Below are 22,846 nucleotides of genomic sequence, written 5' to 3'. Positions count from 1 at the left end.
GCCAGATGGTGAAGCATGATTCATCACTCCAGAGAACGCGTTTCGACTGCTCCAGAGTCCAATTGGGGCGAGCTTTACACCACTCCAGCCGACACTTGGCATTTCGCATGGTGATCTTAGACTTGTGTGTGGCTGCTCGGCCATGGAAACCCATTTCATGAAGCTCCCGACGAACACTTCTTGTGCGGACGTTGCTTCCAGAGGCAGTTTGGAACTCGGTAACTAAGCGTTTCGGCACTCGGGGTCCTGTCCTGCGAGCTTGTGTGGCCTGCCACTTCGCGTCTGAGCCGTTGCTCCTTGACGTTTCCTTGTCACAATAACAGCACTTACAGTTGACTGGGACAGTTCTTTCAGGGCAGACATTTGACAAACTGACTTGTTGGAAAAGTGGCATCTTACGACGGTGCCACGTTCAAAGTCACTGACCTCTCCATTCTACTGCCACTGTTTGTCTATGGAGATTGCATGGCTGTGTTGTCGACCTGTCAGCAACAGGTTTGACTCAAATAGCCGAATCCACTAATTTCAAGGGGTGTCCTTGTACTTTTCTATATATAGTGTTTCTTTTAGTTTAGTACCTTTTTTAAGTCGTAGCCTCAAGTGCACTCCGGAGACGTTACAGATGACCAGAGAAAGTAGTATTGCCTCCAGAATCAATTCCCCTCCCCTGTCATCATTGGTCCAATCAAATGACTGAAGTTCTGCAGACAGAGACAGGAAATGAGAAACAGCTGAAAATGAATGTGGAGAATGTTGTTGACCCCAGAGAGCATCATGGCGTGTCTATTCTAGACAAGAGACAATGCTCAAGAGACAATGCTCCTCATCTTTCAAAAAGCAAAGCAGGTGAATTGAAAATGGCTTGCCTTAAAGTCAGCAACATGAGGAGGGCTCTCTCTCTCTCTATGAGGAGGGCTCTCTCTCTCTCTATGAGGAGGGCTCTCTCTCTCTATGAGGAGGGCTCTCTCTCTCTATGAGGAGGGCTCTCTCTCTCTCTATGAGGAGGGCTCTCTCTCTATGAGGAGGGCTCTCTCTATGAGGAGGGCTCTCTCTCTCTCTATGAGGAGGGCTCTCTCTCTCTATGAGGAGGGCTCTCTCTCTCTATGAGGAGGGCTCTCTCTCTCTATGAGGAGGGCTCTCTCTCTCTCTAGGAGGAGGGCTCTCTCTCTCTCTCTATGAGGAGGGCTCTCTCTCTATGAGGAGGGCTCTCTCTCTCTCTCTATGAGGAGGGCTCTCTCTCTATGAGGAGGGCTCTCTCTCTATGAGAAGGGCTCTCTCTCTGTATGAGGAGGGCTCTCTCTCTATGAGGAGGGCTCTCTCTCTATGAGGAGGGCTCTCTCTCTCTCTCTATGAGGAGGGCTCTCTCTCTCTCTATGAGGAGGGCTCTCTCTCTATGAGGAGGGCTCTCTCTCTCTATGAGGAGGGCTCTCTCTCTCTATGAGGAGGGCTCTCTCTCTATGAGGAGGGCTCTCTCTCTCTCTATGAGGAGGGCTCTCTCTCTATGAGGAGGGCTCTCTCTCTATGAGGAGGGCTCTCTCTCTCTATGAGGAGGGCTCTCTCTCTATGAGGAGGGCTCTCTCTCTCTCTATGAGGAGGGCTCTCTCTCTCTATGAGGAGGGTTCTCTCTCTCTATGAGGAGGGCTCTCTCTCTCTCTCTATGAGGAGGGCTCTCTCTCTCTCTATGAGGAGGGCTCTCTCTCTATGAGGAGGGTCTCTCTCTCTATGAGGAGGGCTCTCTCTCTCTCTATGAAGAGGGCTCTCTCTCTATGAGGAGGGCTCTCTCTCTCTATGAGGAGGGCTCTCTCTTTCTATGAGGAGGGCTCTCTCTCTCTCTATGAGGAGGGTTCTCTCTCTCTATGAGGAGGGCTCTCTCTCTCTCTATGAGGAGGGCTCTCTCTCTCTCTATGAGGAGGGCTCTCTCTCTCTATGAGGAGGGCTCTCTCTATGAGGAGGGCTCTCTCTCTCTCTATGAGGAGGGCTCTCTCTCTCTCTCTATGAGGAGGGCTCTCTCTCTCTCTATGAGGAGGGCTCTCTCTCTCTATGAGGAGGGCTCTCTCTCTCTCTATGAGGAGGGCTCTCTCTCTCTATGAGGAGGGCTCTCTCTCTATGAGGAGGGCTCTCTCTCTATGAGGAGGGCTCTCTCTCTCTATGAGGAGGGCTCTCTCTCTCTATGAGGAGGGCTCTCTCTCTATGAGGAGGGCTCTCTCTCTCTCTATGAGGAGGGCTCTCTCTCTCTCTATGAGGAGGGCTCTCTCTCTTTATGAGGAGGGCTCTCTCTCTATGAGGAGGGCTCTCTCTCTCTATGAGGAGGGCCCTCTCTCTCTATGAGGAGGGCCTCTCTCTCTATGAGGAGGGCTCTCTCTCTATGAGGAGGGCTCTCTCTCTCTCTATGAGGAGGGCTCTCTCTCTCTCTATGAGGAGGGCTCTCTCTCTCTCTATGAGGAGGGCTCTCTCTCTCTCTATGAGGAGGGCTCTCTCTCTCTCTATGAGGAGGGCTCTCTCTCTCTATGAGGAGGGCTCTCTCTCTCTATGAGGAGGGCTCTCTCTCTCTATGAGGAGGGCTCTCTCTCTCTCTATGAGGAGGGCTCTCTCTCTCTCTATGAGGAGGGCTCTCTCTCTCTATGAGGAGGGCTCTCTCTCTCTCTATGAGGAGGGCTCTCTCTCTCTCTATGAGGAGGGCTCTCTCTCTCTCTCTCTATGAGGAGGGCTCTCTCTCTCTATGAGGAGGGCTCTCTCTCTCTATGAGCAGGGCTCTCTCTCTATGAGGAGGGCTCTCTCTCTCTATGAGGAGGGCTCTCTCTCTATGAGGAGGGCTCTCTCTCTCTCTATGAGGAGGGCTCTCTCTCTAGCTACACTTATGAAAAAGGGTTCCAAAAGGGTTCCTTGGCTGTCACCATAGGACAACCCTTTTTCCTTTTTGGTTCCAGGTAGAACTCTTTTTGGTTCCATGTAGAACCTTCTGTGGAAAGGGTTGTACAGTGCCTTTGGAAAGTATTCAGAACCCTTGACTTTTTCCACATTTTGTTACGTTACAGCCTTATTCTAAAATGGATTATTTTGAAATGGTTTATCCTCCTCAATCTACACACAGTACCCCATAATGACAAAGCGAAAACAGGTTTTTAGACATTGTTGCACTTTTATAAAAAACTCAAACAGAAATACCTTATTTACGTAAGTATTCAAACCCTTTGCTATGAGACTAAAAAAGAACGGATCAAAGTATAGAGAGATCCTTAATGCTTAATGACCTCAGACTGGGGTGAAGGTTCACCACCAACAGGACAATGACCCTAAGCACACAGCCAAGAGCCAAGCAGGAGTGGTTTCGGGACAAGTCTCTGAATGTCCTGGAGTGAACCCGATCAAACATCTCTGGAGAGTCCTTAAAATAGCTGTGCATCAACGCTCCCCATCCAACCTGACAGAGCTTGAGAGGATCTGCAGAGAAGAATGGGAGAAACTCCCCAAATACAGGTGTGCCGAGCTTGTAGCGTCATACCCAAGAAGACTTGAGGCTGTATTCGCTGCCAAAGGTGCTTCAACAAAGTACTGAGTTAAGGGTCTGAATGGTTATGTAAATGTGACATTTCCATTTTTTACATTTTTAATACATTATGCTTTGTCTTTATGGGCTATTGTTTGTAAATTGATGATGGACAAACATTTTTTTAATCAATTTTTGATTAAGGCTGTAACCTAACAAAATGTGGGAAAAGTCAAGGGGTCTGAATAATTTCCGAAGGCACTGTACATGGAACCCAAAAGGGTTCTTCCTGGAACCCTTATCCTATGGGGACAGAACTGTTTTATATCATTTTTTCTTTCTCCTCTCTGCCTCTATTTCTTTCTGCCTTTGTTCGATCCTGTGCTGAGTGAATTGTGTTAGATAGGTCCCGGTTGGCACTCCATGGAGGGCCTGGGTGCAGCTTCACCTTCTGCCTGATAATGAGAAGGTATCCTCTTACACGTCTCACTGGCCTCTGCTTGTCAGCCGGCCCTGCCCTGCCCGCCCCGCCCGTCTGCCCCGGCTGGCTCCTGTATCACTCAATCAATTTACATTTTACTCAGCGGCTCACACGCACTCACTGGGCCTGGCCCGGGACATCCTCATCATTCACATCAGCAACACTCAGCCGGTTGGAGACGGGGAGGGTTTAGATAGAAGTTTGGACTCTTCTACCATCACCTGGATCTATCATAATGTGTTCTTAGTGTCTACAAAAAACATACCAACAAACTACCTCAAGTCTACCCATCCAGTCAACGTTCCATGGTATAATACTCCTGGAATTCTCTCTCTCCTGCAGGACGCCTATCATCGCCGGAGGGCTGTTTGTGATTGACAAGTCGTGGTTCAACCACCTGGGGAAGTATGACACAGCCATGGACATCTGGGGCGGGGAGAACTTTGGTGAGTGAGTCAGTTGACTAGGCAGGAGCTGGGTTGAGGGGATTATGTTGTTGTGTGTGCCTGAGAGCACCTGAATTGGTGCAGTGTGTCAGTCTGTCAGCACTAGTAGCCTGCCTCTATAGCTGACACAATTCTTTCAATCTGCTCAAGGATACCTTCGCCTTGAGACCTTTTCTTACTAAAGCGGGACAGTTGATTTATTGTGTTTGGGTTTGTAATGGTCATTACCACAGTCCCAAACCCCCCAAAAAGTGTCAAGTGATACTTTTTCAAATCAATCAAACCCTCTCCATATGATGGGCTTAATTTTATATGACCAATTATTGACCCTCATAACACCACACCACTGTGACACAAGCTCGAGAGAGTGTAACATTGCAGTTATTCCAGTCCTAGCCAGACCCCTGGAGCAATAGGTAGCGTGACCACTTCTCTTCCCTGCTTCATGCTTGCTCCTGTCAGGTACATCTGCAGGCAAGTTGTGCACCACAGCCAGGGCTAACCGAGGTAGTGGTGGGGATGATTCATACTTTATTTCAGTTTCTAAAAAGCCAGGAGGCTGACTAGCACTCTCCCATGTATCTCTGGCAGAAGGGTGCTGGGGTTCACATAATAGTTTCTCCTGACTGTACTGCTGCTGATCAGATCAATAAAGAAAGGAGTAGAGACTGGAAAATAATGCTCTTCCTCTTTCTCAACATCTCTCTCCCCAGTCTCTTTTATTTCTTCCTCTCTCTCTCATTCGCTGTCTCTCTCCCTCTCATTCTCTCTTTCATTCTCTCTCTCTCTCTCTCTCCCTCTCATTCTCTCTTTCATTCTCTCTCTCTCTCTCTCTCTCTCTCTCTCTCCCTCTCATTCTCTCTTTCATTCTCTCTCTCTCTCTCTCTCTCTCTCTCTCTCTCTCTCTCTCTCACACACACACACACACACACACACACACACACACACACACACACACACACACACACACACACACACACACACACACACACACACACACACACACACACACACACACACACACACACACACACACACACACACACACACTTTCTCATCTCCCTCACAACTCTCTTTTATTTCTCTCTCTATATCACGTGCTTACTCCCTGCGCTGCTCCCTTTGACACTTTGAAAAGTCGAAAAAGCTCAGATGCTTGTTGGGAATGTAACGTCTGCTTCCAGCTCACGCTCTCAAACACATAGATCCCCTGAACGCAGCTCACTCTTCAGCCCACTTTCCATCTCACACTCTCAAACACATAGATCCCCTGAACACAGCTCACTCTCCAGATCCCAATCACCTGAATTCTGATCACTTGTTTGTTTTGTGACGCACTTCTATTCGGAGCGCTGGGTTGCCTGTAATTTAATCCGCCTGCGTATGATAGTTTTGGCCTGCCTCACTAATGACTCCTTTTGCCTATCGCATTTCCTGTTATCAACCTATTGCCTGATCTCCCTGATGACGTTATTTGCCTTTTCCCTGCCTGTACTGTTTCCTTTTTGGCCCCCATGTGTATGACCTTCTGCCTGCCCCTGGACCCAGCTACCTGCCTCCTCCTGTGGTCCTTTACAATGAACACCTGTTGTGCCCTGCGCTTGAAACCAGCTCTCTGTCTCCCATCGTGTTCATTACAGGAAAAGTTTTGAGCATGTTACTCCGAAAAAGGAAGCATCATTTTATATGCTGTGTTTGAGGCTACAAAACTTCAACTCTGTTGGGTTTAAAAGACAAGTGTGTAGCATCAGCCCCATTGTTTATACTGTATTAGCCTGGGCTAAATTAGACCAGGCCATGGAGGGACTTGTTTATTTACATTCATGTGGCTGGTGGTGCACTTCTATATGAGCAGAGGACACGGCAGTTTAAAACATGAGTTTAAACCTGAGATATGAGGCAACAAGCATGTTATCAAATATTCAAAGCATCAGTTGCCCCATATATTGTAGATTTCCAATAACACTTTGTAATACTGTGTGTGTTTGAATTGAATTTCTCCTGTCTCTGCCTGTCCCTGCCTGTCCATGCCTTAGGACTCATACCGTCTAAAAGCACTGAGCATACAATACAGTGCTACTCTTCGTGGTTCATGGCTGTCCCCTGAGCTATTCCATGTGACAATGATAACTAATGGTAGCTGTGTGTTGTGTGTGTGTGTGTGTAGAGATCTCGTTCCGGGTGTGGATGTGTGGAGGGAGCCTAGAGATTATCCCCTGCAGCAGGGTCGGCCACGTCTTCCGCAAGAAACACCCCTACATCTTCCCTGAGGGCAACGCCAACACCTACATCAAGTAAGACCTGACCCCATCTGTACTGTATCTGCCTGCTCCAAAATAGAAAAACAACTAACAACTGCACCCAGACCCACATCTTAATGGATCTATCGGACTGCCATCTCCGAAATAGCAAGGCAACCCACAACAACCAAAGTACTGCGCTGTGACTGTACCGCGCTGTATGTGATACTGTACGCGTTATTGAGCTGTGTTACAGCTGTACAATCTTGGCAATGCAATAAACATTTTTTTTAAAAGGCCAACCCACTGCAGCCAAAATAAGTGTAACACTTCATATGTACTACTTAAAAAATATATATTTAGCTGTTTTTACATTGTTCGCGTGATTGATAGGCCAATATTCGTGCAATGCAACCCAATACTGGGAACAGATTTGCAGCGAACGTGGCAAATATAAATGAAAGAAATTGCTGTAGTGTGCTCTAAAGCTTTGCCAAACATTGTCTTTTGAATGAATTATGCTAAGCTCTATTGTCCCCTGCACATCAGAGTGGTTTGTCCCTCTCTTTCCATATTAGGGATTAGGCTCATGTTCCCACTGTGTTTGACAGGGATTTAGTCAGCTAATTGTGTGTGTGCACAAATTCTATTATTTGAAAACTTTGTGAAAGCATATCGTCTTTTATCAAATGTTTAACTTCGACATGAAGCCGAAATGCCGCCCTTGGTTAACAATGCCGCTAATCGACAGAATCAGATTTCTTTATTTGGATTTCTCATTTGCAATTAGCTTTGAGGAAGGTCACGGCATGGTCTGAATATGTAAAGTGAGCAGCACACGATTTGATTTGATTGCAGAGCAGTTTCAGAAAATGTGTTGTTGTGTTCCAGTCACCCCTTGACTTGGCTGCATCTTCTTTGACTGACTGGCAGTGTGCGCTCACTGTTTGTTCACTGATTAGCTATCTCTTTTTTTTACTGGCGACATAAAACACATTAGGCTTCAATGAATAATTACTTCATCCTGTCAACAGAATGTGTATGTCTAGCATAGTTCAGTCGAGTTAATGAATAATTACTTCATCCTGTCAACAGAATGTGTATGTCTAGCATAGTTCAGTCGAGTTAATGAATAATTACTTCATCCTGTCAACAGAATGTGTATGTCTAGCATAGTTCAGTCGAGTCAATGAATAATTACTTCATCCTGTCAACAGAATGTGTATGTCTAGCATAGTTCAGTCGAGTTAATGAATAATTACTTCATCCTGTCAACAGAATGTGTATGTCTAGCATAGTTCAGTCGAGTTAATGAATAATTACTTCTTCCTGTCAACAGAATGTGTATGTCTAGCATAGTTCAGTCGAGTTAATGAATAATTACTTCATCCTGTCAACAGAATGTGTATGTCTAGCATAGTTCAGTCGAGTTAATGAATAATTACTTCATCCTGTCAACAGAATGTGTATGTCTAGCATAGTTCAGTCGAGTCAATGAATAATTACTTCATCCTGTCAACAGAATGTGTATGTCTAGCATAGTTCAGTCGAGTTAATGAATAATTACTTCATCCTGTCAACAGAATGTGTATGTCTAGCATAGTTCAGTCGAGTTAATGAATAATTACTTCATCCTGTCAACAGAATGTGTATGTCTAGCATAGTTCAGTCGAGTTAATGAATAATTACTTCATCCTGTCAACAGAATGTGTATGTCTAGCATAGTTCAGTCGAGTCAATGAATAATTACTTCATCCTGTCAACAGAATGTGTATGTCTAGCATAGTTCAGTCGAGTCAATGAATAATTACTTCATCCTGTCAACAGAATGTGTATGTCTAGCATAGTTCAGTCGAGTTAATGAATAATTGCTCTGAGAATGATGTTTGATTTCATGTCCTGGGAAGAAAAAAAGCTCCTAATGGCAGCTGGTGGCTCAGCATGCCCATTGATAATTCTATTTAATTTATTCACCTGCTGTCTCCGTGTGCTCCGCTCTTAGCACAATGTCACTGTCATCTGTGTTACAAGCAGTTTACGTCCTTCACTGTCCCAAAGTCTTCTGCTCAGAAGCCAGGCTGTGTAAGAGTAGGGTTGTGTGTAAGGTGGAAAGGAGAGATGTGATGTGTGAGCTTCAAAGGAGCGTAAAACAGCAGGGGTTACAGTAGGCCAAAACGGTGTATTGCTGCCCGTCAGGAACAAAAGGATTGGATAAGGCTGTAGACTAGTTTAATTAGCTGTACAAGACAGTGGGTTCTGCACGAGATGCACTGGAATGCACCTTTTAAAGCTAGAATCTGCAGTTGCCCTAGTTGTGGACTTGTAAATTAATTATACATACCCATTGATTCTTGAAGAATATAACTTATAAATGCCTCATGAGCTTAGTTCAACTGTCGTACCTCATCAGAACCCAAAATATATGCTTGTTTTACTCCAACATCCCTCATCTTTCTATTAGAACAGAAGTGGGGAGGGATCTAGCTTTAAAGGTGTCTTCACCCAAAATTCTAAGTTTGCCAGATGCTTTCAAATGTCAAAAGAGGACTAAAGTTGAGTTCAGTATGTATGACAACGTGATAGAATTTGATTTTGGAATAAACGTCTATAACAGCACACATATATATTGGGAGAAGGTCCACAGTATGCAACAGAGGAATCACGTTACTATAATTATTTACCCACTTCAGTCACTGTTCCATGGACCAATCCCATCATTACATGAAACGCTTCACCTATGCAGGGCGCTCAGACTTTAAAGGCTGGGTGGGTGTCGCAGGTCCACTAGAGGAACCAGGATGGTGCGTTTGGGTCTGAGGATTATGGAATTCTCAATTACGTATTTTCCCCATTTAATATGCAAACTGTAATGAAATGGAGCTAGGATGAACATAAGGCCCACAACATTCAGTGAAAAGGGTGAGCTTGACATATACGGAATATGATACAGTATACTTAACTCTCAGGAGAACGTTATTATTTTGCTGCTAATCTTTACCAAGCAAGATGGTGAATTTTCTTGGAATGTGTTTGAGACTGTCAATGTGCGAGGGCTGGCTTGGCTTTGGTTATTTCGGTCACATACGCGCTAGGCCTTTTCACACTGGCGGTCTGGGCTGGCCCACCCTGGAGTGAAGTGGTTTAATGTAAAACGCCTGCTGAATCCTACTCTACTGGCTGTGTTGCAGGAACACCAGGCGCACGGCGGAGGTGTGGATGGATGAGTTCAGGCTCTTCTACTACTCGGCTCGCCCTGCAGCACGGGGCAAGTCCTACGGAGAGTGAGTGACATATCACCATACACTTCTATACAGCATACACGTCTACACAGCATACACTTCTACACAGCATACACTTCTACACAGCATACACGTCTACACAGCATACACTTCTACACAGCATACACTTCTACACAGCATACACTTCTACACAGCATACACTTCTACACAGCATACACTTCTACACAGCATACACAGCATACACTTCTACACAGCATACACAGCATACACTTCTACACAGCATACACTTCTACACAGCATACACTTCTACACAGCATACACTTCTACACAGCATACACAGCATACACTTCTACACAGCATACACTTCTACACAGCATACACTTCTACACAGCATACACTTCTACACAGCATACACTTCTACACAGCATACACGTCTACACAGCATACACTTCTACACAGCATACACTTCTACACAGCATACACTTCTACACAGCATACACTTCTACACAGCATACACTTCTACACAGCATACACTTCTACACAGCATACACTTCTACACAGCATACATGTCTACACAGCATACATGTCTACACAGCATACACTTCTACACAGCATACACTTCTACACAGCATACACGTCTACACAGCATACACTTCTACACAGCATACACTTCTACACAGCATACATGTCTACACAGCATACACTTCTACATAGCATACACTTCTACACAGCATACACGTCTACACAGCATACACTTCTACACAGCATACACGTCTACACAGCATACACTTCTACACAGCATACACGTCTACACAGCATACACTTCTACACAGCATACACGTCTACACAGCATACACTTCTACACAGCATACACTTCTACACAGCATACACTTCTACACAGCATACACGTCTACACAGCATACACTTCTACTGCTATATTTTATATTCTACAGAGGCCTGATAAAGAGAAATATTATAGAACACATACATTGCATCTGGTTTAGCACGATTAACGGGGTAGACGGTTCAGTTCAAACCATATCATTCAGGTTATTTAAAGAGAGCGTTTTTGGTCTCCCTGCATTACATATTGGAGCAATGTGCCTGCCTCTGTGTAAGCGTGTAGCACTGCCTTTTCTCTGATAAGAGCAGGACAGCATTATAAAAAAGGTTCCTCTCTCTAACATACACTTCATTAATTTCCCTCTCTCTATTATCAGCATTCATGGCAGGGAAGAGCTCCGCAAGATTCTCAAGTGCAAATCCTTCAAGTGGTATCTGGACAACGTCTACCCAGAGCTCAAGTGAGTGTTTGCGGCTGGCCACTCACACACATCCCATTATGGTTCATTCAGAATAGATCAATGATTCTTTTTCATATTCAGGCCTCTCTATTTTTGTCCCCTGATTGCTCTGTGTCCGCCTGGCATTGGATTCAAAAGCCAGCCTTGCAGCTCAATCTGACTGATACAACAACAGCCAGGCGTGATGGAGTTTAGGTTAATCCCAACGAACCGAAATGAACAATGTGACTCAGGGGAGAGCGGTCTGACCTTTTAGATGACATGGAGCCACCGTTAATTGCGTAGTAAGAAAAGAGACTATAAAAAGTTAGTTGAAGAGACAGGTGAATTGAGAGAAAGTTGAAATAGGGAGGACAAGTCCCAGTGGAAGGACAGTAGTGAGGAAGAGTATACAGAGAATGTTAAAGACATACAAGTGCTAGAGAGAGAGTGATATACAGAGAGAAGTACAGTCATAGGCTATTACAAAACGTTTGCAGAGCACACAAAGGATATAAGGGATATGAGTACTGTTACCTATGGGGGGGGGGGGGGGGGGGGGGGGGGGGCGTGTGTGCATGTGTGTGCGTGTGGGAGTGAGTGATGGATCCACTGCTGCTGGTTCCAGGTTCCCGTTTGCTGACTAGGTGAATGAGCTGGGCTGTAGAGCCACCACAGACCCACACTGGCAGCAGACAACATTACTTACACCCCCCCCCCAAGCCATAGGTCCTGCCTACCTCTGATAAATGGCTCTGTCATGTGAACGGCTATTTCTTCCTGTACATTTAAATAGCGATTGTAACTCAGTTCAGACATTGTCTGAGGAAACATTAATGCCAGGCCACGGAACATGACACGCTAGCCTCAATGTTAATATCTATACTGAATAGTTATTTATGTGCATGTAAAAATGCCACCATGAATCTATCCCAGGCGTGAGTATCAACATATTACATTCAGAGATTATGCATCTGCCTTGTATTCTGCATTGGGGAATATACTCTAAATCAAGAAAATACATTTATAAAATGTGTGTTGTGTATTTTCAGAGTGCCGGATGATTCGGACTCTAAGTCGGGGGTGGTTCGTCAAAGACAGAATTGTCTAGAATCGCGGAAGCTGGAGGGACAGGACCTCCCCTCTCTCACACTGGCACCCTGCATCGGGACCAGATCTGTGCCGGCACTCAACCAGGTACGGCCTACACTCAACATTCAAACAGTCAATACTTAATAGACAGACTCAACAGTATATCTATGGCTTGCTCAAGACTCTACACTTATAAACTGAAAGCTACAGGTCAATTGTTTTTGAAAAAAATTTTTTTCTTCCATTAATAACATCAAATTGATCAGAAATCCAGTGTAGACATTGTTAATGTTGTAAATGACTATTGTAGCTGGAAACAGCAGATTTGGGCGTATGCCCATTATCAGCAACCATCACTCCTGTGTTGCAATGGCAGGTTGTGTTAGCTAATCCAAGATTATAATTTTAAAAGTCTAATTTATCATTAGAAAACCCTTTTGCAATTATGTTAGCACAGCTGAAAACTGTTGTCTGATTAAAGAAGCAATAAAACTGGCCTTCTTTAGACTAGTTGAGTATCTGGAGCATAAGCATTTGTGGGTTCGATTACAGGCTCAAAATGGCCAGAAACAAAGAACTTTCTTCTGAAACTCGTCAGTCTATTCTTGTTCTGAGAAATGAAGGCTGTTCCATGCGAGAAATTGCCAAGAAACTGAAGATCTCGTACAACTCTGTGTACTACTCCCTTCACAGAACGGCGCAAACTGGCTCTTCAACCAATGTGATGTGAGGGGAGATAATCCATATAGTCAATAAAAGGTCGCCAAATTCTGTAAAGTGTCTGTAAACTTATTCCTCAAGCAGTAAGTGATTTTCTCCAGTGGGATACAACTATTAACATTTCAACTGGCAGGGGGGAATCCAATTTCCATTTCAAGGCAATACATTTCTTGGCAATCGCTAGCAATATTTCTGTTAGCTTTATAGTATGGCTTTGCCTAAGATTGGTGTTAGTACAGTTACCCAGTAGACAGACCTCCGGGTCTAAAGGGAATGCAACCCTGTGAATTGAGGATATGGTATCGCATACCCCCTGCCAGAAACCGTGTAGTTTTGAACATATCTAAAACATAGGGAGGAGTCTACACTGTATTTCTGATCAATTTTATGTTCTTTTAATGGACAAAAAAATTGCTTTTCTTTCAAAAACAAGGACATTTCTAAGTGACCCCAAACTTTTGAATGGTAGTGTAGCTTCAGCGCACACTAACAGAGAGCTACTGTATGGCCCAGAACAGACTCAATATCCACAAAGAATACAGAGAACTTAAGTCTAGTCCAGAGTCAATACTATTGTATCACTACTGCCTGGTTAAGGGGCTGTTCTGCACACAAGTCCAGCAGCTTCAACACTCACTGACAGAGAGGTACGATGTATCCCAGGCTGTCAGAAAGTATCTGTCCTCATTAGCCTCTCCGGCACACACTGTTTTAAAACAAACATGGGCTAAGCCTCTCTCCCCGTCCGTCAGTACTGCTCCTGTCATGTTTTCCTTCCGTCTCTGTACAATTCGAGCAGACAAGCATCATCTTGCACTTGTGGAATTCAGCCTGAGCTGCTCCCACTCTGACAGTCTCACACACCGGCTCGCTCACACACCTGGATCGCTCTCTACCTCTTTCTCGATCTCCCCCACCCCTCTCGCTCTCTTTTTCCACCTCTATCTCTTTCTCCCCTTCTCTTTTCCCTCTTCCTCCCTATCAATCTTTCTTGTATTTGTTTTTCTCCCACTCTGTCAATATGCCTCTCCCTTCTCTCTTTTATTTACCCTCTCTCTCTCTCTCTCGTTCTACCTGATGTTATGTCAGTGCTACCAGCAAGCAGACCTGACCTGCCCGAGTGCTCAACGCCTCTCAGCCTCCACAGATTATTCCCAAGCACTTGTTCTGCAGATAGGATCATTCTCACCGCCGTGACCGGCTGTCACAGCACCTCCGTGTACACTTATTTCTGTCTTTCGTGTACACGCGTACACACACACACACACACACACACACACACACACACACACACACACACACACACACACACACTTTGTCTAAGGCCAAGTGTTAGCTGTTGATGGGTGATTAGTTATGTGAATCAGAGGATATCATAGAGATGTGTGTTATGCAGAAGTTAAGAAAGGCTCTCAGATGGTTCGACTTGTTTTGGTCGGGTGTGTGTTTTTTTTTCTTTTTTCTCTCCCAATTAATTTCCCTAGGAAGCACATTATGCTTTATTTGGCTTTAATTCAGCGCTGAAACATGGTAAAACAGGCTACTGTATAATTACTGTGTCAGCATTCATTTAGACTACGCCTATTATGCTTCTGCAGTACAGTAGCCCAACTGTTATGTGTTTTTATTATTACAGTGTATAAGAATAGCAGAAGTGTCTGGGTCTAGGTGGGACACTGCTCTCAAAGCAGATTCACTATGAGACTGGCCACAGCTGTTCGTTATGTTCCAAGCCGGTGGTTCTCAGGTGTTCTGATTAAAACAGGGAAGTAGATGGAGATTCAGCCAAAAACACAGCAGCTGCCAATATGGAAGACTGGATGTTCTTACTCAGACTTTATCCAACCAGCCTGTCTGTGCTCTATTATATAGCCTCTATCAATCAATCAAATGTATTTATGGAGCTCTTTTTACATCAGCAGATGTCACAAAGTGTTTATAAAGAAACTCAGCCTGAAATCCCAAAGAGTAGCAATGCAGATGGAGAAGCACGATGGCTAGGAGAAACTCCCTAGAAAGGCAGAGAGGCTGTGCCAGTGGAGATTATAAGAGTACATGATCATTAAGGCCAGATCATTCTTCAAGATGTTCAAACGTTCAGGGTCAAATAATAATCACAGTGGTTACAGAGGGTGCAGCAGGTCAGCTGGCTTTTCATAGCCGAGCATTCAGGGGCCAAGACAGCAGGTGCGGTAGAGAGAGAGAGAGAGAGAGAGGAAACAGAAGGCCCGGTATAAGATAGCAGGTGAACAGGTCAGGGTTCCATAGCCGCAGGCAGAACAGCAGAAACTGCATCAGTAGCATGACCAGGTGGACTGGGGACGGAGACAGCCAGGAGTCGTCAGGCCAGATAGTCCTCAGGCATGCTGCTAGGGCTCAGGTCCTCCAGGAGGGGAGATAAAGAAATGTGGGAGAATTAGAGGCAGCATACTTAAAAGCACACGGATGAATCTAGTTGCTTACCCCTGCTCTGAAAACACACAGTCTCCTCAAGCAGCGCACAGATCCCCTAGACTTGGAGCCACTTAGATTAACATTACAGTAAATTAACATTGGCGTGCCACAACGGACATCGTAAAAAGATGTGCCATTACTGCAGGGTAATTACATTTAATACAGAGCACATTTTCACTGTGCCGTTTATTCTATTAAGCAGTGTTGTGTGCATGCCCTCTGCCTTCCGACCTGTTAATCTGCTAGCAGGCCTCGTCTCCACCCACCTGCCGTTTAATACACAAAACCCAGCTGGGCCTGGTTATTACAGCCCTCTGTTCTCAACCCAGAGACATGCCTTCTGTAGTGGCCTGGCCTCTTGGTGTCACCTCCACAGAGAGGTGAGATGCACGTACCTCCCACACTGCCCTCTGACATGGCTGCTGTCACTTGCCACAAATAATGTATGTGCACACACACTGACTCACACACACCCACACACACACATACACACTGGGCCCTATCCTCTGTGATGTGTTTCTAGGTGTTGTGATTCTTATTGCAGCCAGGTTGTAATGTAACGATGTGGCTGCTGCAGGGTAACAGGAGGACTATTGATCCAGGTGGACTAGCTCTTACGATGAACATGGCATATACACTACAATATTGGGCTGTCTTCTCAAGGCAGAACGGTGTATCTCATATCAAATGGGGTGTAAAATAGCATGTCAACATGTCATGCCGATGCAGGCCTGTTCCCTACGCAACACATGTTCTGATTGTTCAAGTACTCTTGTTAGTAGAGGCTACGGTAGAGGTTGTTATGGTGTGTGGCTGGGAGAATGGATGGGACTGCCCCCTCTCCTTGGGGAATGAACACCCTTGGAAATGTGTTTCACACGTTAGACTGGCTGAACGTAGTGCTAACTACTCTGGACCACTTTTCCAACGCTAGGCCAACCTTGGCTAGCTCCATAGAGATAGACTCTTTCCACAGAGGGTTCTATGTGGAACCAAAAAGAGTTCTCCCCGGAACCAAAAAGGGTTCTCCTATGGGGACAGCCGAGATTCCTTTTGGAACCCTTTTTTCCCCCGAAGAGTGTAGATAGAGGACTCTAGTGCCCAAAAGCCTGTTTTATCATTGGCAGCGCCATTGAGGACTTTCACCAATTCGAGGAAAGATCACATAATTCCATCCAGGTGACCAGGAGGATTCTGCCAATACATTTTTACTGGTGAGGAAACATTCCATAACTGCAGGTGGAATTAAATCGCCAACCTTGGCTTTATACATGTTCAAACAACACACTATGCGGCAGTGTGCAGTTTGTTTGCCATTGACGTAGTAGAAGAAGAAAATGTACCACTTCAAAAGGGAGATGGCCTCAACGGCGCTGCCCGTGCTCTCACGGACGCCATACAGGGAGCGATACAATGATACGATGTCTATCTAAGTCTATGGCTGCTCCTCTCTAGGAAGTAATCTTCAAATCCGTGTTACAGCTTGACGTTTGCCTGGGATGTCCTCTGGTACATTGATAATTGCCTGTAAAAGAGAAAGAAACACATGTTAGAACACGGGGTGATGTTTGGGAAATAAAGGTATTCAATCGTTTGTAGCTCTGCTAGTTGTGCTCTATCAGCCATACATTTTGTATGAATGTTACCACCATAAAGTGCACATGTTTTGGTAATAAGATCACTATGCATATATTAAGAAATAGTTAGAATTGACCTTTGATTCGTCGTTATAGCGGACACGCATAAAGATGGTGGCCCCCGTGTACTGCCATGTTATTCAGTGCTCTCCATTACTCTGTTTGTATCTTCGTTAGCACAATAAACTTGATGCCAATTCTAGAGCTCCGTGACAGAGGCAATACAATTCAAAATAAAGTTGATCGTGCTGATTTACTGGCACATTGAACCAAGTCATATCTGAATTTCTCCATCGTGATGTAATGTGTGTTCCTTCTGCCGTGCTCGGCAGGGGGTGTGTCAACCAGAGCGCGCGTTCGAGAGCGCCAATTATCCTGTGGTTTGGGTAATGCATGCGCTATGGTTGCTAAATCCCGGTGGAAAGAGAGACTTGTACCAGAGTTTAATAATTGTAATGTACATATAATTAAAAGCCCTCACTCTGGGCATTGCACTGAATCCTTAGGTCTGCATGTCTTTTCAAAGACCTTGGTTAGAAACAGGCAACATATCCACTGTACATGGCCACCGCTGTCCATGCTAAAGGTCAGAAGCAAATATCTCATGTACAGGCTCATCAATTATGACTATATACTTGGTCCTTCGTAGCATGGCCGTCTAGTGATTACCACGGGACCTCCTTTGTGTTGTCAAACACACACACATACATTCCTACTGGGTGACCATCCTAAACATCCAGTATAGGAATCACCAGTTCAGTTGGGAAGGTTGTCCTTACTGCTGCTGCTCACTACATATCTTCCTAATTGCCTCCGATTACGTTGCCAGAACCCTCTTCCTACCTTGGCGTCAGCCCTCAGGTGTCGCTTGCTATCAACTCACTTATTTTGTGCCGAAAGAAACTAGACAGGATCTGCCATTTCTACAGATAATTGCATGTATCTGAGGCACTTGTGTTTGAAATCAGTAGTTCTCAATTTGCTCTGCTATAGGAAAATAAGTACTAGCAAGCATACATTTGTAGTTCTAGCTTGAATTGGTCGAAAAGCTGTCCTATTTAGTTACCCTAAATATTTCTAAACACATGGTTAGACACTATGAAACCAAGGAAGTGCACAAAAGTTGAATCCAAGAACATCACAATATCATGTTAGAAAAAAAATAGCTTTCCAAAAAGGCATGGACCCAGACAAGAACACAGATGCACTTATTGTTTGAGCGCAGGGGAAGAAGATGTAATACAACTATAAAATGAGACCACAGTTTAGTGCATCTCTGTTGGAGTGCATCTCGCCTGACTAGGACATGTGGGTACAGGGATGTTGCCTGGCAGCTTGTACCCGGAGTTTCAAATAGTCTTTTTGTCTGATATTCTACAATAAAACACTAGAATCCATGACATATTATTTGTGAATATTTGGATCCTTTTGGGCCCACTCAATATCAAATCCTATGTAAGCTAGCTAGACCATGAAAAGTGGCTGGATATGCCTGCACCACCATACACAGGTATCCTAGTGGTTAGTGGGGCGGCAGGTAGCCTAGTGGTTAGAGTGTTGCGCCAGTAACCGAAAGGTTGCTAGATCAAATCCCCAAGCTGACAAGGTAAAAAAATCTGTCATTCTGCCACTGAACAAGGCAGTTAACCCACTGTTCCTAGGCCGTCATTGTAAATAAGAATGACTTGTCCAGTAAAAGAAAACACAGATGCTTAGCAGCATCTCATTGGCTTACTTTAGTTTCAGCGATCAAAATATGTACTGTTTTTCATCTGGGCTTTGGCCATTCTCAAGACTTGATTGTGTGTGTGTGTGTGTGTGTGTGTGTGTGTGTGCGTGCGTGCGTGCATGTATGTACGCATGTGTGTGTCAATCTCCACTATGCTGGCTCAGTAATATTCCCTGGTCTGGTTCCACAGAGACAGAGTCTTATTATGTCATGATGTATGGAATGTTCCTGAAGAGTGAGCCCACTCCCAGAGACAGATGTTTTGGAGGTGTGGGTAGTGGTGTGTGCTGTACTGAAGACACACACTCTCCCAGACTGGAGGAATTGGGTCGCCTCACGATTGGATGTAGCATACACTGATACACACCCAATCTGTGTGTTTTCAGTAGTATGACATGACTGTGTTCTGCTAAGTGTTGTGTTCCTAAATCTACTCTCACATACAGTGGGGCAAAAAAGTATTTAGTCAGCCACCAATTGTGCACATTCTGCCCCACTGTACATGGTACGTAGACAGTTTTGTTAGTACGGAATTATCGTGTTGTTGATGTGTCATCAGTATATCTCTCTCTCCTCAGGAGTGGATCTACACCCACGGGCAGCAGATCCGCCAGCAACAGCACTGCCTCTCCCTCTCTACCACTTTTCCTGCCTCCCAGGTCATGCTCATGCCCTGTAACATCGGCGACGGGAAACAAGTAATAGCCCAGAGGGCGCCCGTCCTCACCTGAACACTCATCACGCCGGCCCCCTGCCGGCCCCCTGCCTCAAACGAGCAAAGTCACTTCTGACAAGCCATAAATCAACTTTCACTTAGGCAGTCTGATAGTGCAGTGGAGAGTGTGCCTGAGAGCTCCGGGTTCTGCCTGTATCACCAGCCAGCTGCCGCTGCTGCTGCTGCACCCTGAGACAGAGGCAAGGTCCTCCCCAGTCTGTTTCGGCTTATCTAACAGTATGCTAGCGAGGCTGTTTACATGGTTTGAGTCTGTACGAAAAGGTTGTACATGTTTTATTGGCATTCTTGGTAAACAAGGAGGAAAAGAAAACAGAGGAGTTGGTTTGTGGAGAATGTGTGCAGATACTGTTTATGAGTGGGAGGGTGTTTTGAGCAGCATGCATGACTGTAAAATGTATTCACATTGTTTTGTTTGGGTGGTGACTGCAGGAACAGATGATTCATGAATATGTGGTGATAATGATGTAGTGTCTGGTGAAAACATAGGAAGTGAGAGAAAGAAGGATCGCGAGAGAGAAAGAGATGATAAATAGCACACTTAAAACATTATACACAGCTCAGTTACAGTCTAGTGTTGCATAGATACGTCAGGACCACATAATAGACCTCTGAATTGGCAGGTAGATTTTAGGTCTCCCACTTTTCGAAGTTGCGCAGGTATATACTACCTCCTCCTGCTAAAAAGGCTCCCAAAGCAACATGTTCCACCCCTGGCACATAGACGGAAACTGTTCAATAATAGCTAATTAGAGCCGTGCTCATGTGTTCCCCTCAGGCCACTATAGGCTACAGCAGAGAGAGGCTCTCAGGAGCCTATAAATGTGCTTAACTATCAGTTGTGCATCAACAGCCAGTAACAAGAAGAATTACTTAGAGGCACCACAGGCACTGAATACAAATTGATTTTGTTTTAATTATTTTCTTTTATCAATTAAAAAGTGCAGTCTCACTTTGCTTCATAAAAAAATGGGGGAAAAAACATGTCATGGCAATTTGAGTCTTTCCTGCTTTGATCAGGTTCACAATGGAACAGAGCGTGTTTCTGTTCACTGACTTTAAATACTGTGAAACAAAGACGCTCTGTATCTCTATCACATCCACCCTTGGTCTTTCTGCCATTTTATTCCTTGGGCAGGGCGCCAAAACATAATTTTTTCAAGTCGATTTTCAGGATGGAAAAATGCTTTCAGTGTCAATTTAAACAACTAAAACCAGATATAAAGTATGTAGACAATATAATGGACCTATATCTTATTTTTTTTAAATAATATCATCTTTGGGAACTAACAATTACCAAAATAAAAGGTAGACAGTCAGGGAGAATTGAAAATTCCAAAAACAATTAATTTAGTAGTGTTCATTTTGTTATTATGTTTGAGAAAAAGAGCATGGTGAAAAGCATAGAATTACAGGAAACTAGCTTTAAAACGGCATGATTTTCTCCCAGCTCCATGGTAGAATATGTATAATTGCAGGAAATGAGCTTTAAAACGGCAACATTTTCTCTACATGGCAAGACATTTGTTTGAGTTTCAGGAAATTGGCTCAAAAATTCTAACAATTCTCTACACCATGGAGATGGGGGACCTGTTTACAAAAATGTAGCCAGCCGCTAATTGCCACGCCTCCTGCCACGCCCACAACCTTTGCCCTTTTTGATCCAGAAAATCCCCTTAATATCCACTGTATTGTTTCTACCACTGAAGAGCGGCGTGATCATGATACGCTCCACTAGTCTTGGCAACAGGCTTTGCCTCTCAGCCGTCATGTTCTAACCAGTGATGGATGTGTGAGGCAATGACAGATTCCTTGTATGTTTGCTAATATCCTCTAGTTTTGTTCATATATAAGTTCAACAATATCAACAAGAAGAAGAATTCCCTGCTCAAAATGAGTGACTCACCGGAAATTGAGTAAAGAGGGACATCTAGTGGTGAATAGTGGGAAGAGTGCCATGTGCCATGACAGTGCCATGAACACGACATGCAATAAAGATCATTAGCTAAATATGAAGTTGACAGAATTACAGGGTCCGTATTGGACAATAGTTGCCCACACTTTTTGATTTATTTGAACCAATGTCATTCTGTAACAATTAATGGACAATAGCAGTTTAATAACATTGAAATGCATGTCTCTGTATACAGTTATTGATCTTTGTATTGTCTGTTGTGTTCCAGCGATGGCAGAAGTCAGGCACACATCTGGAGCACCTGGCCTCCCACTTCTGCCTGGACAGTGAGATGGCCCTGGATGGCATAGAGAGCAGTAAGATGCTGGTGATCAGCCCCTGTGAACTGACAGCCTACACCCAGAGATGGGAGATGCCCTTCTCCTGATCCACCCACAACACAATCCTTCCTGTAGAGGAGGACTACACTACGAGCAATCACAAACGTCTGCAGTGCATACTATAGCCAAGGGCTTTTAGAAAGAGAGAGAGAGTGATGGAGGGAGATAGGGAAAGGAGAGAGGAGGAGGATACCAGAGTAAAGGGTGTTTTCAGTCACTGAGATAAGTCTTTATAAGATGGCAGGGACTTGGCCTGATGTCAGCACATTCAAGTGTTCAACAAGACGTTCAGCAGGGCTGAAGTCATTTATTGTGGGCTAATATAGATGAAAATACAGGGGACATCATTTTTCATTGCTGTTTTCATTGAAACTTGTGGTCTGTCAAAACTATTCTTCTAACTGCTGCTTCAAGTGTATAATTTCTTCGTAATGACATTTCAATGGTGATCTAATATGGGATGGGATGCAGCTATGATGGAATTTGTGTCAGCAAATTTAATGCATATGTCAAATGGCAATATTTTAATATCCTATGATACCCATTTATTTTTAATTGAAATGGAGATGACCTTTACACAAAATGTCTATGATCCTGAAACACACACACACACGTCTATGATCCTGAAACACACACACGCACACACACACACACACACACACACATGCGTCTATGATCCTGAAACACAAACACACACACACACACGTCTATGATCCTGAAACACAAACACACGGTAATAGCCAGTGCTGCAATGTCAAAAAGGAAATAAAAGAAATACCGAAAAGGTTTGTTTATTAGTTTTGTGTTCAGCAGTGATAAGTAGCCTGTGTAGAATATACTGATAACATTTTGTAATGGTGAAGATTGGATGCCCCTTCCCTGATTGAACAAATTGTGAATTAGTCTCAGTATAACTATTTAAATTGCATTAGATGTGACTGGTACCAGCACAGCACTGGCACCTCGATCAGCATTACCAGCATCTTACAGTTCTGTGCAGTGACACATCA

The 22,846-nt window shown here is 44.4% G+C and overlaps 1 protein-coding gene across 1 annotated transcript in view; it reads left to right on the top strand.

The window, feature by feature from the left end:
- Window positions 1-22,620, top strand: part of LOC109866618 (polypeptide N-acetylgalactosaminyltransferase 14-like) — a 115,038-nt gene extending 92,418 nt beyond the window's left edge. Inside the window, exons 9-15 of the mRNA XM_020455376.2 lie at window positions 4,311-4,414; window positions 6,582-6,708; window positions 9,843-9,935; window positions 11,114-11,197; window positions 12,229-12,373; window positions 19,387-19,506; window positions 21,725-22,620. Of these exons, the coding sequence (XP_020310965.1) occupies window positions 4,311-4,414; window positions 6,582-6,708; window positions 9,843-9,935; window positions 11,114-11,197; window positions 12,229-12,373; window positions 19,387-19,506; window positions 21,725-21,883 (832 nt within the window). The 3' untranslated portion in view covers window positions 21,884-22,620. The remainder of the gene's footprint in view (window positions 1-4,310; window positions 4,415-6,581; window positions 6,709-9,842; window positions 9,936-11,113; window positions 11,198-12,228; window positions 12,374-19,386; window positions 19,507-21,724) is intronic.
- The last annotated feature ends 226 nt before the right edge of the window (window positions 22,621-22,846 follow it).

The sequence above is a fragment of the Oncorhynchus kisutch genome, linkage group LG21 (assembly GCF_002021735.2).
Source record: "Oncorhynchus kisutch isolate 150728-3 linkage group LG21, Okis_V2, whole genome shotgun sequence".
In the NCBI taxonomy this organism is placed as follows: domain Eukaryota; kingdom Metazoa; phylum Chordata; class Actinopteri; order Salmoniformes; family Salmonidae; genus Oncorhynchus; species Oncorhynchus kisutch.
The sequence above is the reverse complement of the archived record's forward strand: the minus strand, read 5'-3'. Positions and strand labels throughout refer to the sequence as shown.